Genomic DNA, 16,450 nt, shown 5'->3' with positions numbered 1-16,450 from the left:
TCCCCCTTTTTTATCAACAAAAGATATACAAGTGATTTTCTCCTCCTCTTTTAGATTATCTAGCTCAATTAATAAATTATTATTTTCAAGAGCTAATTTAGCATTTTTCTTCCTAAGAGACATATATTTGCAACCTAGTTTTTCAAATTCAATTTTAACTTCATTATATGCATCAATGAGCTCATCAAAAGTAAGGTTTTCAGGACTTACCTCATCGTAGTCTCCAAAAGCCATAAAGCACAGATTTGCCACTTCTTCCTTGCTTTCAGATTCGCTTTCATCGCTTTCGTCCCAAGTAGCTTTCATGACCTTCTTGTTCTTCTTTGAAATGGATTTTCTTTGAGGATAGTCCCACTTCACGTGTCCAAGCTTTTTGCATTCATAACAGATGATTGTATCTTTGTTGCTCTTTTCTCCTTTGTCTTCTTGATTGTTGACTTTCTTTGAGAATTTTCTTTTCCTAAAATTCCTTTTGAACTTATTGGTCAAGTAAGCGAACTCCTCATTATTTAGTTCAACTTCAGTTTCAGAGTCCTCTTGAACTTGAATGGACTTTAATGCTAGGCTCTTCTTCTTTTTTACATCTTCTTCCACATTGGCCTTCATGATTATCTCATGTGTCATGAGAGATCCAACAAGCTCTTCCAGTGGAAGTTTTGAGAGGTCTTTTGCTTCTTGGATCGTCGTCACCTTAGCTTCCCAACTCTTAGGCAATGATCTAAGAATTTTTCTCACATTTTCAGATGTGGTAAAAGATTTTCCTAATCCCTTCAAAGCATTAACAATATTAGTGAACCTAGTAAACATTTCAGATATAGTTTCATTTGCATCCATTTTAAACAATTCATAATTATGAACTAACATGCTAATCTTTGACTCTTTGACTTGATTAGTTCCTTCATGAGTTACTTCAAGCGTATCCCAAATTTGTTTAGCTAAACACATAAAGCATAAAACAGACAGTTCATGGCTTTAGCATTAATAGAAAACTTCTTTTTATCTCCATCATTAAACTCTTTTTCTTCCTTAGGAATATATTTATTATCAACTATCTTAGTAGGAATCAAAGGACCATTAGAAATAATTTCCCATAGATTATAGTCAATAGAAATCAAATAAATTATCATCCTAGTTTTCCACCATGCATAATTATTTCCATCAAACAAAGGTGACCTAGTGGTAGATTAACCTTCACCATACCCATTTATTCCAGTAGTTGCCATAAGCTCGAACAATTAAGTTTTTCGAAAAAGGAAGAGAATATAATATTTTTTTTTTTAAGATTTTTATAAAGAGAAATACTTTTCCAAAATTTAGATTTTAATCAAAAAGATTTCAAAGATTAAGAAGTAGAGAAAAAAATAAGGTTTTAATAACCAATTTTCAAGACAAAAAATTTCTAATGAAAACAGCTTTTAAAACTCAATTTTTCAAAATTTTTGCAAAAATTAGAAAAATTTCAGATTTAATAAGATTAAAAAAAACAGAATGTAAAATCAAGAAAAAAAATACAAAACCTTTTTGAAATAAGAAAACCAAGCTAACTGCTCTGATACCAATTGTAGGATCTAAAGGCAACACTAGAGGAGGGTGGATAGAGTTTACTACCAATTTTTTTTTTTTAAATAATTTTATCTTCAAACAATACTCAATAAAGTTAACCTACTAATTTGATTAAAGAAAATTTATGCAAGACAAAATTTAAATCATGCAAGCTATGATAACTTCAAATTTAAAGACAATTTAATCAAGGATAAATTTAAATCACACACTAAAAATTAAATCATGCAATTTGGAAAGATTAAAAAAATAACTAAGACAAGAAGCAAAAAATTTGAAACCAAGAAATAAAAGAGAGAGAGGAAGAGAAAACACCGGGAATTATAGTGGTTCGGCAAATTGCCTACTCCACTCTCCAAGACTCCTTCTTGGGTATTTCACTAAGTAATCCTCTTGAAGGTGAGGACCAAACCGACATATAACCCTCTTTTTCCTAGGCTAAAGAGAAACCCAAGATTCTTTTTACTGGTTCAATATCAAACCAATTTCTTTTTCTCACAACTCAAGGTGTACCCACACCTTAATACAATTCCCAAAATTAAAAGAAAACCTCATAATATTACCTCTTGAAGACTAAATAGACAAGTTGAGCACTCAAAAAAAAATAATAACTCACAAAAATAACTCTAGGCCAATTTAGGAGCAAGGAGGACAAGAATTTGAGAGTAAAGAGAATTGAGACTTAAGACTTGATAGCTTTTTGGTGTGGTCCATGAAGAGTAAAATCAAGTCGAATTTATAGGCGAGGGGGATAAATTTTGACCATTGGATATGATTGCAAATGAAGGGTGGAGATTGAGTAAAAATAGAAAATAAAAGAATTTGAAAAGGAATTTTGAAATATTGGAATTATTGAGATTTGGAGAATAAAAAGGATTTGAAGGATGAAAATTTAGGAAAGAAATCAAACTTGAAAAGGCTGAAATTTGGTGAGGATTTGGAGAAAATTGGATCAGAAAATTAAAGAAAAATAAGAAAATAAAACAAAAATAAAAAATAGCTGGATGATATGAGCACCACGCGCACAGGGGAGGAGATTGAGCATCACGCGCCACATTCTGTGAAGAAACCGCAGGCACGTGCGGCGCACGCGCGTGAAGTTGGGTGACCGCCACTTGTCATTATCTCATTCGTCCACAATCGCCACGTCACTACCACATCAGCAAAAAGTGACCGGTTGGAGCATCACGTCATCCACCACGTCAGCTGCCACGTCATCAATATTGACTGTTTGTGTGCCACGTCAGCAAGGTGCCACATGTCACTGCCACGTTGGATTTCCTCTCCAATTTTTTTTTGCTTATAACTTTCTCGTTTGAACTCCGATTTGAGTGATTCAAATTGCATTGGAATCGTCTTTCCAAGCTCTACAAGATAGTGACTGAAACGCTGAAAATGTTAGTACAAAAAATTTAAGTTTGTCATCATCAAAATATTTAGTTTGATTGAAGCCCTAAAGCTAACAACATCTAACTCCTTAAATACCATTAATTCCTCTAATGAACAATAAGTCATAGTCCTACTATGACTGAGTCCTCTCTTCCCAAGAGAGATGTGGCCACTATACTCAAAACCCAAAATCAGCCTTTAAGGGAGTAATTTATCTACTAACCTCTGCTTCGGGGAAGGAGTGAATTTCGTCTTATGTAGCTGAGTTCCCAACTCCCCAATTAGACGAATCCCCAAAATGGCTTGTTGAGTTAAAAATTTTGCCACTCTCACCCATACAAATCAAAGGACCGCCCTTATGAGCAGGAGTTCCCATCTCACTCAAGATTAAGGTCATATCACCTATGGTCATCATAATGAAATGTAAGTCTCAATTATGAACGGCATTATATAAAGAGACTAATCATTTTGTGGTCCGGTCTTATACAAACTCTTTGTAATAGGATGCCCCCGCTCGCATGTCATTGCGATCCAAGGAATTCGGTGACTGCGCGCATTAAAAGATTGCGACCGCAAAGCCATGCAATCATATGCGCTCACGAGAATTTGCTCAAGAAGGTGGTCGCATAAAGATGGCGCATCAAGGTGAAAGCATAATAAATCATGATGGGACGGAAAGCTGATGATGGTCGAATCCTAATTTAGTTGACAAGCCGTTAACGACACACTGTAGCAAGTACATTCAACTTTTCGGTGACCATTAATCACCGCATCAGACAGAAGATTTAATGACCTCCCATCATTACAATCATTAGAAAAAAAAGTTTCTTCCCATTGATCTCTATAAACACCGAAAGCCACCTTTTTTAGCAAATTCTCGCGAGCGCATACAATCGCATGGCTTTGCGGTCGCAATCTTTTAATGCGTGCGGTCGTCGAATTCCTTGGATCGCAATTTTCTTTGCGCCAACGCATTTTTCCTGCACAAAATAAGTAAATTAGCTGCTTTTCTGCGATGGGCGCATGCGATCGCAATGTTCTTAGTTTAACACTTTTGGACATGATTTTGTATATTTTTATCGTCGCATCCCCACATTGTTTTACATCTTTGCACTGTAATAACGTGCATTTCTGCCCGTTATCACATGTCTCAACATGAATGGTCAGGATCAGACCATTTGTAGCACTTTACAACACTTGTAACATCTACAAAGCGGGTCGTATGCGTAGTGTCACAAGGATAAGATATCTCTCCTTATCCTTATACTACAGATCATTTGGGTTATTATTTAAGGCAGATCTACTTTTATGTCTCCACATACATGCTTAAGTTACATAAAATAACATCGATCTTAGTTTATTAGATTGAGTAAATACTTATAAAATAACACTTATTTTATTAATAAAAATATGTTTACATAGTGTTTATAAATTACGAGACTACCAGGAAAATTAGGACATTAATCCCAACAGGGCTGCTCTATGAGGACTATAAAGGAATTTAACAAGAGGACTGTGAGTGGTTTTCTACTTCATATGTTTTCGAATCGTATATATATGTGTGTAAAGGTTTGGAAGTTGGCATGATCGAAAAATGTGTTTTTCTAGATTTTATTTGTTGACTTGATTCTTGTTGTTTTGCATAACATGAATTGCATTGGAAACTGGGATTGTACCCTGGAAAATTGTTAACGTGTATCAAGCACGTCAAACGGGAAATTTTCGACATGTGCACATTCAACGGCTATAAGGGTACTGGGATTGTATCCTCAACATTCATATCGGGAAATTCACGAGAATACCTGGAAAATACATGATCATGCCAGGGGTAGCCAGGTAGCGAAAGTAGAATGTTCTGGGAAAAGCCACTCAAGATCTATAACTGCCACTCTCTCACAGAGCGAAACTCGGATTGGGTTACTCTTGAAAGTCATTAGGATTAACTAGAATTGAAAATTGTATTTAGTATGGACATTTGTAACTATTACTAAAAGTTAATTAAAATTATACGTATCTGTTATCTGATGAATTGGTAAAGGTTGGACAATTGATATCACAAGGGTGGTGTCAGTTGTCTTCACATCTCATTTCGGGTTTAGGGGATAAAACTCGAGAGAGGGTGTGACAAATTATATGAATCTCATCCATATGATTAATATTTGAATCATAGTTAAATACTTGATTCCTCTCTAAATAAACTTTATATTATAATGTATCAAATACATAATATTAATTATATCACATACAAAAAATTTTAATTTTAATTTAATTATATCACATATAATTAATTCCCTCAATTAATTTGAAAAATTCAAATTAATCCAAAATTAATTATCAATAATCCCAGTTGAGCTACAAAGAAAACCTTATGGACCTGTAGATTGTCGAATGTTACTTGAATAATTAATTAAACTTCTTTAATTAAATTACTCAACATCCATTAACTATCAGTCACTCCACTAAATACCGACAGTTGCACTCTTCGCACTGCATATATATTTTTGTGTCCATTGGATATAACTAGTCAGCAGTGTGGTGGCCTTTCAAAAATTGCTCGTAAGTACAACTTGGTCAAAATTACCTTTTTGCCCCTATAGTTACATCTAACTCCTTAAGTACCATTAATCCTTCTAATGAACAATAGGTCATAGTCCAACTATGACCAAAACCTCTCTCGAATCAAGAGAGGGTGTGACGCCACATTGTTTAAGCCCCGAAATTAGTTAAGGGAGCAATTTGTCTACTTACCCCGACACTAGGGGAGGAGTGAACTCCGTCTTATGTAGCTATGTACCCAGCTCCTCAATCAGACGAATCCACAAAATGGTAGGCTCAGCGATCTGGCCACTCTCACCCGTACAAATCAAAAGACTGCCTTTACAAGTAAAAGTTCACAACTCACTCAGGATTCAGGTCATGTCACATATGGTCATCCTAGTGAAATGTAAGTCTCTACTATTAACGGCGTTATATAATGGGACTATTCATTCAGTGGTTCAGTCTTATACATACCCTTCTATATAGAACACCCTGTTGGGTTGTATGTCCTAAAACTCATAGTTTGTAAATATTTCTATTTGCAATAAAGATATTATTGAGGTTTATTCAATAAAATTGTTCTTGAATATGTAAATTACACTTGTAAAGACTAAATAAGATTCATGGCTATTATATGAATACTTAGACTTTATGTGGAGACATAAAGATGGATCAAGTTCAAGTAAATAGCCAAAACGGTTTATAGTATATAAATAAGGTTGGGTACCTTATTCTGGTAACACTATCGAATGCGGTCCATTTTGTATTTAATATAAACGATGTGATCTAGAATCATTCATGTGGAGACGTGCGAGTGAAGTCGTCTTTTGCAATGAGTTTGTATTAGATCAAACCAAGAAATAAGTCACTCTTATTTTTTAACGTTGTTTACTATTTAAGACTGATTATTTCAAATCGATGACCTAGGTAACTTGACCTTAATCCTGAGCTAACTATGACTACTCCTGTTTATTCGGATTATCCTTTTTCATGGGTGAGGGTTGGCTCAACAGTGTCGGCTCAATAAGCCTCCCATTTCAAGGGTAAGATCGGGTAGATAGCTGGAGACATAAGGTGCAAGATAGAATTTACTCATACTCGCTTGGGATGGTAGAGAGGTTGTTCCCTTGAGTGCTAACTCTGGGTCTTGAACCAGGGGCCCCACCCTCTCATAGGTCTGAAAGGGACTCGGTTTGTTGATTGGATCACAAACTAATTATTCATTGGAAGATTAATGGGACTTAAGGAACAAGATGTAATCTCGGAGGTAAAATGGCTATTGACCCAGTTGTTATTACAAATAATCTCTGAATGGTTAACTTACTAATTTTGGTTATATCGAGTGGACATAATTATACCTACAATGAGGGGAACGCAACTACTAGGCTATAGTGGAGTGACCCGGTAGTTAACGAATGTTGATTAGTTTGGTTTAAAGAGTTTAGTCGATTAATCTCAGATCGTTGGAGCCCATGATCTGTCGGTCCGTTAGGTCCCCCTACTAGCTCACAAACAGAATAAACCTTAGAATAGAGTGGTGAATTTAATTTGAAACTTTCAAATTCGAATTGAGGAAATTAGTAATTATATGCGATATAATTTCACGTTTAATTATTGAATTAAACGAGATTGGAGAATCGGATAATATTTGATTTAAATATTAATTACATGAATAGAGATTCATGGTTGTGGAATTGGTGTTTAATTAATATAATATTTGATATTAAATTAATAAGAATTAATTAAATTATTTAATTAATTTTTAATTTTATTTAAAAATTGATTATTGAATTAATTTTGGTAAAATTAGTGAAATTTCAAATTAATTAAGGAATTAATACTGTGGTTTTAATTTTGAAAAATAATTTCAAAATTAAATAAAAACTGGATTTTTGGAAAACCCACTAAAGTGGGATTTTTCCACTTGCAAAAATCACCTATGTTCATTCTCACCATTCCACCATATAACAGAAGTAGGAGCTGTCTCCAACCTATGCAATATGGTTGCATGAAGAGACTAAATAAAACTGAGTGTTCTTGACTAAAGAAAGAGCATGCAAAGTGGTGGTTGCTGAAGAATTGTTCTTCATTCTCAAGCAAAAAAAAATCAGTTTTTTTCCTCTCCAAAATTACCCTTCAATCTAGCTTATTTTGATTCTCACAAATCAATCTAAGGTCCAAATAGAATAGTATGGAAGATCTTTTGGTGGTCTACACCTTGTAGCTGAGGAGATTGAAGTTGAATTTGAAGTTCAAAGTCTTCAAAGGTGAGTTTTTTTCTAAAACCCTTTTTTTATTTGGTGCATGCTTCATTTAATGCTAAAATTGATGAATTAGAGTGTTTAATGATCCTAGATTCTTCCATTGACTACTTGCTAATTCCAACACATCCTCGCTCACATGTCTCTACTTGAATGATTAAGATCAGATTATTTGTAGCACTTTACAACAATTATAACATCTACAAAGCGGGTTGTATTCATAGTGTCACCAGGATAATGTATTCAGCCTTATCCATGGATACCTTATCCATCTACTACAAACCATTTAGGTTATCACTTAAACATGATCCACCTGTACGTCTCTACATACATGTTTAAGCTACAAAAGATAACCTTAGATATTAGTTTATTGGTTTTGTAGATTAATGCTACTAAATGTCAAATAAAATATCGCATATTTTATTTAAATAAATTGTTTGTACATTATAGTTACAAACTACAGGGCATCAACCTCAACAGTATTTATATCGATAAATGCAACTTTCTTGGAAGAAGACCCATAAGGACATAGACCAAGAAGTAAAATTGTATTGAATGAGCTTTCCAACCAAACTATTGAAACTTCAAAAATAGTTATTGAAGAAGCTAGCACTTCAACAAGAATTGTTGATGTTGCTTCATCTTGTCCAGTACATCCTTCTCAAGAGTTGAGGGAGCCTCGATTTAATGAGAGGGTCATAATCTGAGAAGGTCATAATCTATCCTACTCGTTATTTGGGTTTAATAGAAACTCAAGTCGTCATACCAGATGATGAGGTTGAGGATCCATTGACCTACAAGCAGGTAATGGTTGATGTGAAAAAAGATGAATAGGTTAAAGTCGTGAATTTAGAAATGGGGTCTACGTACTTCAATTTTTTCTAGAATCTTATAAATCAATCTGGTGGGGTAAAATCTATAGGTTGCAAGTGGATCTATAAGAGAAAGAGATGTGTAGATGGTAAGGTACAAACCTTTAAGGCTAGATTAGTGGCAACGAGTTGTACCCAAGTTGAGGGAGTAGATTATGAAGAAACTTTCTCACCTGTTGCCATGTTTAAGTCTATCCGAATTCTCTTGTCCATTGCCACATACTATGACTATAAAATATGGCAAATGGACATCAAGATTTCCTTTTTGAATGGTCATCTTGATGAGACTATTAATATGAGTCAACTAGAGGGATTCATTAAACAAGGTCAAGAGCAAAAAGTTTGCAGGCTGAATCGGTTCACTTATGGATTGAAACAAGCATTTTGATCTTGGAATATAAGATTTGATAACGCGGTCAAATCTTATGACTTTGATCAAAATATTGGTGAGCCTTGTGTTTACAAAATGATCACCAATAATTCAGTAGCTTTCGTAGTCTTATATGTGGATGATATCCTACTCATTGGAAATAATGTAGGTTTACTGTCCGATATCAAAAAATGGCGTTGCTCAGTTTCAAATGAAAGATTTAGGTGAAGCACAGTTTGTTCTAGAGATTCAAATTATTAGGAATCTTCAGAACAAAACGTTGGTCTTGTCTTAAGCATCATATATCGAAAAAATACTTGTTAGGTATTCGATGAAGAATTTCAAGAAAGGTTTGTTACCTTTCAAGCATAGAATTATCTTGTCCAATGAACAATGTCCTAGGACACCTCAAAAGGTTAAGGAGATGAGTCGTATTCTCTATGCATCTGTAGTGGGTAGCCTGATGTAAATCATGTTGTATACGAAGCCAGACATTTGCTACGTAGTAGGAATAGTCAGTAGATATAAATATAATTTAGGATTTAATTGCTGAACAGCGGTTAAAATCATTCTCAAGTATCTTAAGAGAGCGAGAAACTATATGCTCGTATATGGTGCCAAGGATTTTATCCTTACAGGATATACTGACTCTGATTTTCAAATTAATAAGGATTCTAGAAAATCCACATCAGGATCAGTTTTCACTCTTAATGAAGGGGTTATAGTTTGGCGTAGCTTTAAGCAAGGTTGTATTGCTGACTCTACTGTGGAGGTAGAGTAGCAGCTACTTGTAAAGCCGCTAAGAAGCTGTCTAGCTCAATAAGTTTCTGACAGACTTGGAATTTGTTTCGAATATGTCAATGTCCATCACTCTTTGTTGTGATAATAGTGGTGTTGTGACAAACTCCAGAGAGCCTCGAAGCCATAAACAAGAAAAGCATATCGAATTAAAAATGCAGGGATTTTGGATCTATGAATTGTTTGGAAGAAGTCTTTGATTACTTGAACATTTTGGAAGCGTGGATACGTAAAGAGGTATTACTGAGACCTCTTCCCATATGAGGAATGTGTGTAGATCTTCATCATTTCGAATTACAAATGTAGGGATTTTGGATCTCAATTGAAATATACATCTTATAACAAGATTACACTCATCTGAAATTATACTACTTATCCTATAAACTTCGATCAAGAATTCATTATATGTTGTGCCGACCTCAATGTCAAGCCCCCACAACTCTCCTTCATTGTAATCCTTTTCCCTTTCATTCCAAACATCATCGAAACAAATCCAGACACGAAGCATTTTCCTACAATTTATAACAAAAATGTATAATGTAGTTAAAGACAAAGCAAAATAAAATATATAAACTAAAAAGAAAAAAAAAATTGGCCCAGTTGTCCACCTGACCGGGTATAACACCATGCCAAAAAACAATGAACATATTTTCCATGTGCGCCTAGTTGGGCTAAGGTTAACTCTACCAGACCCCAGACCAGTCCCAACCCAGTTTCTATCTTATACCCGGGAAGACCAAGTGATTTCAATCAATTTCTTTCATACCCAGTGAAGACCAGTTGGGTGATTTCAATCAATTTCCTTCATCCCCGGTGAAGCCCGGTCGGTTAATTTTAACTCATTTCCTTTCTACCTGGTGAATACCCAATAAAGCCCGATCAGGTATCTTAAAAAAATTGTTATTTTTTTTCATGTTTTTTATAACTATCAAATGCAGGACATTTTATATATATATATAAGAGAGAGGGGAAAAAAATCAACCAAGCAGACATAAATACAAGCAAATGAATTCTAACATAGAAAATCAAACTCCAAAAAGATCTTTTATTTTTATCAATTTTTCCAGAAATTATCAAACTATTGAATACATACAAAATGAAATACATATCTTCTTATGGAGTGTACAAAATTACAACTTCGTGAAATACAAATTTTGGACTTGACGAAAGACTTCTCATTCCAGATAAATTTGGTGAAGAGAACTTTTTGTGGGTTGTAAACAAATCAATTTTGGTGGATAATTTTTTGTGTTGGAATGTGAATAATTTTTTGTCAATTAATTTGGATGAATTAATTTTTTGTAAATAAATTTTTGTGGTGGAGAAATTTTTGTGAATTAATTTGATAGGTTGGTGGTTGAAATTGAAGGTGAGAATTTAATAAGGGGCATAAGAATAATTGCGAAAAGTCATTTTTTGTCATACTTACATCATTTTCATCATAGGTCTGAAAAAACTTTTTTAATAAAAAAAAGTAGATCAAAAATACAAAATCAAACTCTAAAAAAATCATTTTTGTCAATTTTCCTAAAAAAAATAACATTTAAAGGAAATTTAATACTATGAGTGGTACATTAGTAGAGCATTGCATTTTGTTAGAACGTAGAAGAACTAGGAAGCTTCGTAGCAAGCTTTTTCTTTGTAACCTTCGCTTCCACTTTGAGATCATTAGCTTCTTCACGAAGTAGATTCGAACGAAGACTTGTAGAAACTCCGATTTAGAGTCAACGGAAAACTCTAAATTAAATTCTCCCTTCCTTCGCCATTTCTCTTCACTCTCCTACTCACTTCTTCTTCCTCTCCACCACGAAGCTTATTGTGAAAAGAGATGGCCAATGGCCTCCTCCTTCCTCCTCAGAATCTATTGCCGGTTGGATTCCGGTTCCATCCAACAGATGAGGAGCTTTTTAATCACTATCTGAAGAACAAGATCGTGGGTGAGGAATTCCTCGTTCAATACATCCGTCAAGTTGATATCTGCAACTATGAGCCATGGGAACTCCCTAGTATGTTTCTCCCTCTTTCTCAATCAACCACATTTCTTCGTTTCATGCCTTTGCATTTATACAAGCTTTCTGATTCTCTCACCTCCTCTTCGTAGGGCTATCGAATGATCAAACAGGGGATCAGCAGTGGTTTTTCTTTTCTGCTCAAGATTTCAAGTATTCCAATGGCCGTCGATCCAATAGGGCCACTAGAACCGGCTATTGGAAATCCACTGGCAAGGACCGCAAAATCTTGGCTCGTGGAACCAAAAACTTGATTGGTACCAAGAAAACTCTTGTCTTCTACAGCGGTCGGGTTCCAAATGGGGATCGGACCAATTGGGTTATACATGAGTATCATCTTCATCCAGACCCTAACCTCGCTCAACTGGTGATTCTCCTCATTCTTTTGTGCCTTAAACGTTTTTTCTTTCATGTCTTTGTACTCTACTTTCGTTTATTATTTTGGGAATTTGCATATGTTCTTTCATGACGTCTCTTATATAGTTTTGATCAAGGATCTCAATTTTATGGATATTGTTATCAGGATTCCTATATGGATGAATTTATTTTTTTAATGTTTTACGAACATTTATAAAAGATATTGAAGATATATATAGATATTTAATATCAATGTCAAACTCTTCTATTTGCGGATATATGGATATTTTCATCCTTGCCTTTGAATCTTCACATATACTAAAGTTTGATTTGATTTATTCATTAAATATCTTAGAAAAATATGCAGCACCTGTCCTGAATTTTACAATTTTCACTATATATTGGTCTATTTTCTTTATGATATGTAGAATGTATTTGGTTTAACTTTTCAAGGGTTTAATTTTGAAAATAAGTCATTTTAAAAAAAAAAAATCAGTATTTTATAATTATTCAAAATAGTTTTTCAAATATTTTAAAGTATATTTTGATCAGGTTTTATCCAAAGAATCTAAATAAAAATGACTTCATTAAAAATTATTTTTTTTAGTCAATTCATGTGGTTAGTTTAATACTCTTGTGTCATCTTCTTGTTCTTGCAGAAGTCGTTTGTTATTTGTCTCCTAAAGAGAAAATGGGACGAGAGTGATGTTTTGATGTGTGAAGAAGCTGAACCAAATGGTCTTTTGACTTCGAGCAATTTACCCTCAGCGAACCAAAATCAAGGGGTTAGAAACTTAGAATTTAGAAAGATTAGTCCCTGGACGTTGCCTAGTCAGTGCAGCATGATTTGTTTAACCTTAATATTTATATGTTCAGATTCCAGGAAATGGACAATCATTGTTTCAATCAGATCTCCAGGTTTCGGATTACGATGTTTCCGAATTGCAGTCCCCTTTGTTTTCTGACCCTGAACCCACTTCAATGGATTTCCAAGTTATCAATAGCTATTGGACTCACGTAAATGGACCTACTGATGAGGATGTTAACTCAATTCTTGTTGATGATGAAAATTGTTACCATGAAGGGACATCAAATAGTTCGATCGGTGATTTCAATTTCAACTGGGAGGAGTTGTTTCGCTTGGTTAATGAAGATCAGGGCGGTGGATTAATCGGTGACACTGGCATGGATACGGCTTTAAGATGGCAGGTACAAGAATATGATAAATTATTAATTTTACACAAATATCTCGATGGAAATCCTTAACTGAGGAGATTGATGTGTGTTTTTGTTGAGGCACATCTTCTTCACTGCAATTTTATTTCTGGCTTATGTTTATGTTGTTTTAGAAACTAAGAAGCACAGATATGGATACGACATGTTATAGGACAAAAACATGGCAAGGACAAGTCTATTAAAATATACATCTTTAAATATACATATCATTTTTATATTAGAAGAAATTATGATGCATTTATATCTTTAGAAAAATAATTTGATATATTCTGCACTCAAATTTTATTATTATTATCATATGTGTCGTTTTAGGCTACTCAACAAGTGTTTTATACGTGTCTAACAAATTTGTTATACTAACAAGTGTTCGATACATATCCAACACTTATCGAGTAGCTAAGTGTCTGACACATGTCGGACACGGACACGCTAGACAAACTAATGTGTCCATATTTCTTAGGTTAGAAATTCTAGGAATTCTAGGCCTCTTGCTGTTCGTGTTCTTGTAGAGCTAAATTATCCATATTTCATTGTGTTGCAGTATGATCATGCTTCTCACAGCGTTTTCAGTGAAAGTGCCTGTTCAAGGATACAAACTAACGGTATGCCGATGATTAAAGAATCTCGTAGAAGCCCACTCACTTCAAAGATCTTCAAGTACGGAGAGGCAAAAGATAGACTTCAAACCAACTGCTTATTGTACCACAGTGATGACTCTGACAAGGAAACAAGAAATTTCAGCTCTCAACATCAACCTAAATCCCATAAGGTTCTAAACCATGTAGATGCTTCACAAAATGTCCAATCAAGGACGGAAACTCAACCCCAAGTAGTGCCATCCCTTAGCAAGGTGAGAGAACAGAACAAAACACCCAGAAAAAACCACATCTGTTTTTATGCATGTTTTAGGGTGCGTTTAGTTTAACTTTTCAAGTATTTAATTTTGAAATAAGTCGTTTTAGAAAAAATTGAAGTGGTTTGGCAATCATTCAAAATACCTTTTGAAACACTTTTAAATGTATTTCAAACCGTTTTTATCAAAAGAATTTAAACAAAATTGACTTTTTTGAAAAATATTTTTTTCTCTTGTCAATCTAGACTGGCTCTTACTTCTTTCAATTTTCAGGCCGAAGTAGTTCCAAAACGAATTAAAGTTGCCAGAGCAGCTGCAACTTCAAATGAAGACTCTGTTGAAGACCAACAAAGTGAAGTTAAGAATGGTGTTGTAGCCTACTGGTCAAAGTCAACTGGCCATGGTTCTCCTGAGAGTGTAGGAAAGTGTTTCTCAAGTATCTTGACTACAAAATGCATTCACCACAAATTAAGTCCAGCCTCTTATTTTGCCAGAGCATGTGTAGGCTTCATTTTGTTCATTACAATTGCAAGACAAGTGCTGCTGTATGGAAATTGATGATAAAGTTTTATACCCATACGGTGCAGGTAATTATACTCATACTAGCAAGTTACCATGTTTCCTTGTACAAAGATGGTGTTCTGATTGTTGAGGCCGATTAAGGTTAGAAGAAGAGCCTGCTCTTCGTTCTCTGGGGGATAGTTCCCTCTGTATATTTCTGTATTTGGGTGGATTGCTTCTGATTGCAATCATGAGTTCAATCCATGGTGGTTATAAGATCAAGTGGGTGTCTTGTAAGATTAGTTAAGGTGCGTGTAAGTTTTGTGACCCCAATATAGAATTATTATGTGGGTCTTTTATCTTCTTATTCAGGAAGAATAGGCAATAAGTGAATTAAGCCAAATTTCAACTCAAAGTTACCATCAATATTAGGAAAAGTAATGTAAAGAAGTTGTTGGTACAAATTTGGTGTCACCCATTGTCTCGAAGTTTGCTTTGCCAACGTTTCTTTAATAAATTGCAAGTAATCAACAAAAAGAGAATGAAAGTTAATTAAATTTTTTAGGTAAAAATTGAACTATGAGAAACTAAGATGGTTTCTTAGCCTACTTATTCCCTTAATCGGAAGTCCCTAAATTTATTAACTTGGTTTACTTAATTGGAATAGTCGTACAAGTATTAATCCCCTAAATCTATTAATTCTAACAAAGTACTGGAGGACAAATTTGATATCTAACAAATCGAGCACGATAGCGTTCCATATTAAATAGATAAAACCATTAGGCACTTTGGGATAGATCAAGAATTAATCAAGAGAGGTAGCTACAAATGAACTAATTTGTTTCTTTAATTCCTACAACTTATCATGCAAGCTATTTGATTATAGAAAAGTCACCAAAACATACCTGAGTCAATTCTATCGCTACTAAGTCAATTAATCATGACAATATTATGGATCATGCAATCAAGTTTAACAATTAAAAATAAAACATCAACTGAGGCATTAATTCAATCGTAAATTACATGCTCACAGGTAAAGAACAAGGATTAAAGAACACTTTCATTTAAAGAAAAATTACAAATTAAGTATAATACTCACTACAATAAAATTAGAATACAACCGACCAAATGGAAAATGCAGCGTAGCCACTCATTGTTACAATATGAGCTAGATTGATTACAATATAAGAGGTGAAAAAAAGGAGAGAGTTTGAAATATAGCCTAAAAATCGTAAATGAGATTGAGATAGATGTCTTTAAAATCTAGATAAAAAGGCCAATCTATAGAGTTGTCTTTACAGCGATGAGGCGCTCCAAAATTTTTAAAATTACTTCCAAACGAACAAGCGTGTGAAAATTTTGTCAATCCTCATTGTGTTGGAACACTATAGACAACATCTCCATGCTCGAGATAATTTTGGGATGGTGAAATAATTGTATAGAGGGCTCTTTAAGGGGCTCAAATGACATTTCTTCTTCTTTCCTTTTTTATTTGTGTTTCTTTTTCTCTTGTGCGTTCTTCTTCTTCCTTTTTATTTTTATTTTTTATTTTTGTGTTTTTGTTCTTCTTCCATTTTTTTGCGTTTTTGTTATTCTTCATTCTGCAATTTTTTTCTCTTCCTTCTTCACTCCATAGTTTTTCCCCAAAAAAAAAATTACGATTGTGCTTGACGAGGAATAAGAAGGAGCGAGAAGTGAGAAACGAG

General features: G+C 34.2%; 1 protein-coding gene across 1 annotated transcript; it reads left to right on the top strand.

The window, feature by feature from the left end:
* The first annotated feature begins 11,390 nt into the window (after positions 1 to 11,390).
* On the top strand, positions 11,391 to 15,208 carry LOC120070566 (NAC domain-containing protein 101-like). The gene is made up of 6 exons (XM_039022356.1): positions 11,391 to 11,794; positions 11,890 to 12,164; positions 12,814 to 12,939; positions 13,031 to 13,363; positions 13,932 to 14,240; positions 14,517 to 15,208. Exons 1-6 carry the CDS (start codon positions 11,617 to 11,619, stop codon positions 14,799 to 14,801), a joined length of 1,506 nt encoding a protein of 501 aa, XP_038878284.1. The 5' UTR covers positions 11,391 to 11,616; the 3' UTR covers positions 14,802 to 15,208.
* Positions 15,209 to 16,450: the final 1,242 nt, after the last annotated feature.

The sequence above is a fragment of the Benincasa hispida genome, chromosome 2 (genome assembly GCF_009727055.1).
Source record: "Benincasa hispida cultivar B227 chromosome 2, ASM972705v1, whole genome shotgun sequence".
NCBI lineage: Eukaryota > Viridiplantae > Streptophyta > Magnoliopsida > Cucurbitales > Cucurbitaceae > Benincasa > Benincasa hispida.
This window is presented reverse-complemented; position numbering and strand designations above follow the sequence as displayed.

Excerpts from the sequence above, each read along its gene's own strand:
- LOC120070566 (XM_039022356.1), top strand. The coding sequence starts at position 11,617 with ATGGCCAATGGCCTCCTCCTTCCTCCTCAGAATCTATTGCCGGTTGGA. Across the intron at positions 12,165-12,813 it reads ACCCTAACCTCGCTCAACTG|AAGTCGTTTGTTATTTGTCT; the intron begins GTGATTCTCCTC and ends TTGTTCTTGCAG. Across the intron at positions 14,241-14,516 it reads TAGTGCCATCCCTTAGCAAG|GCCGAAGTAGTTCCAAAACG; the intron begins GTGAGAGAACAG and ends TTCAATTTTCAG.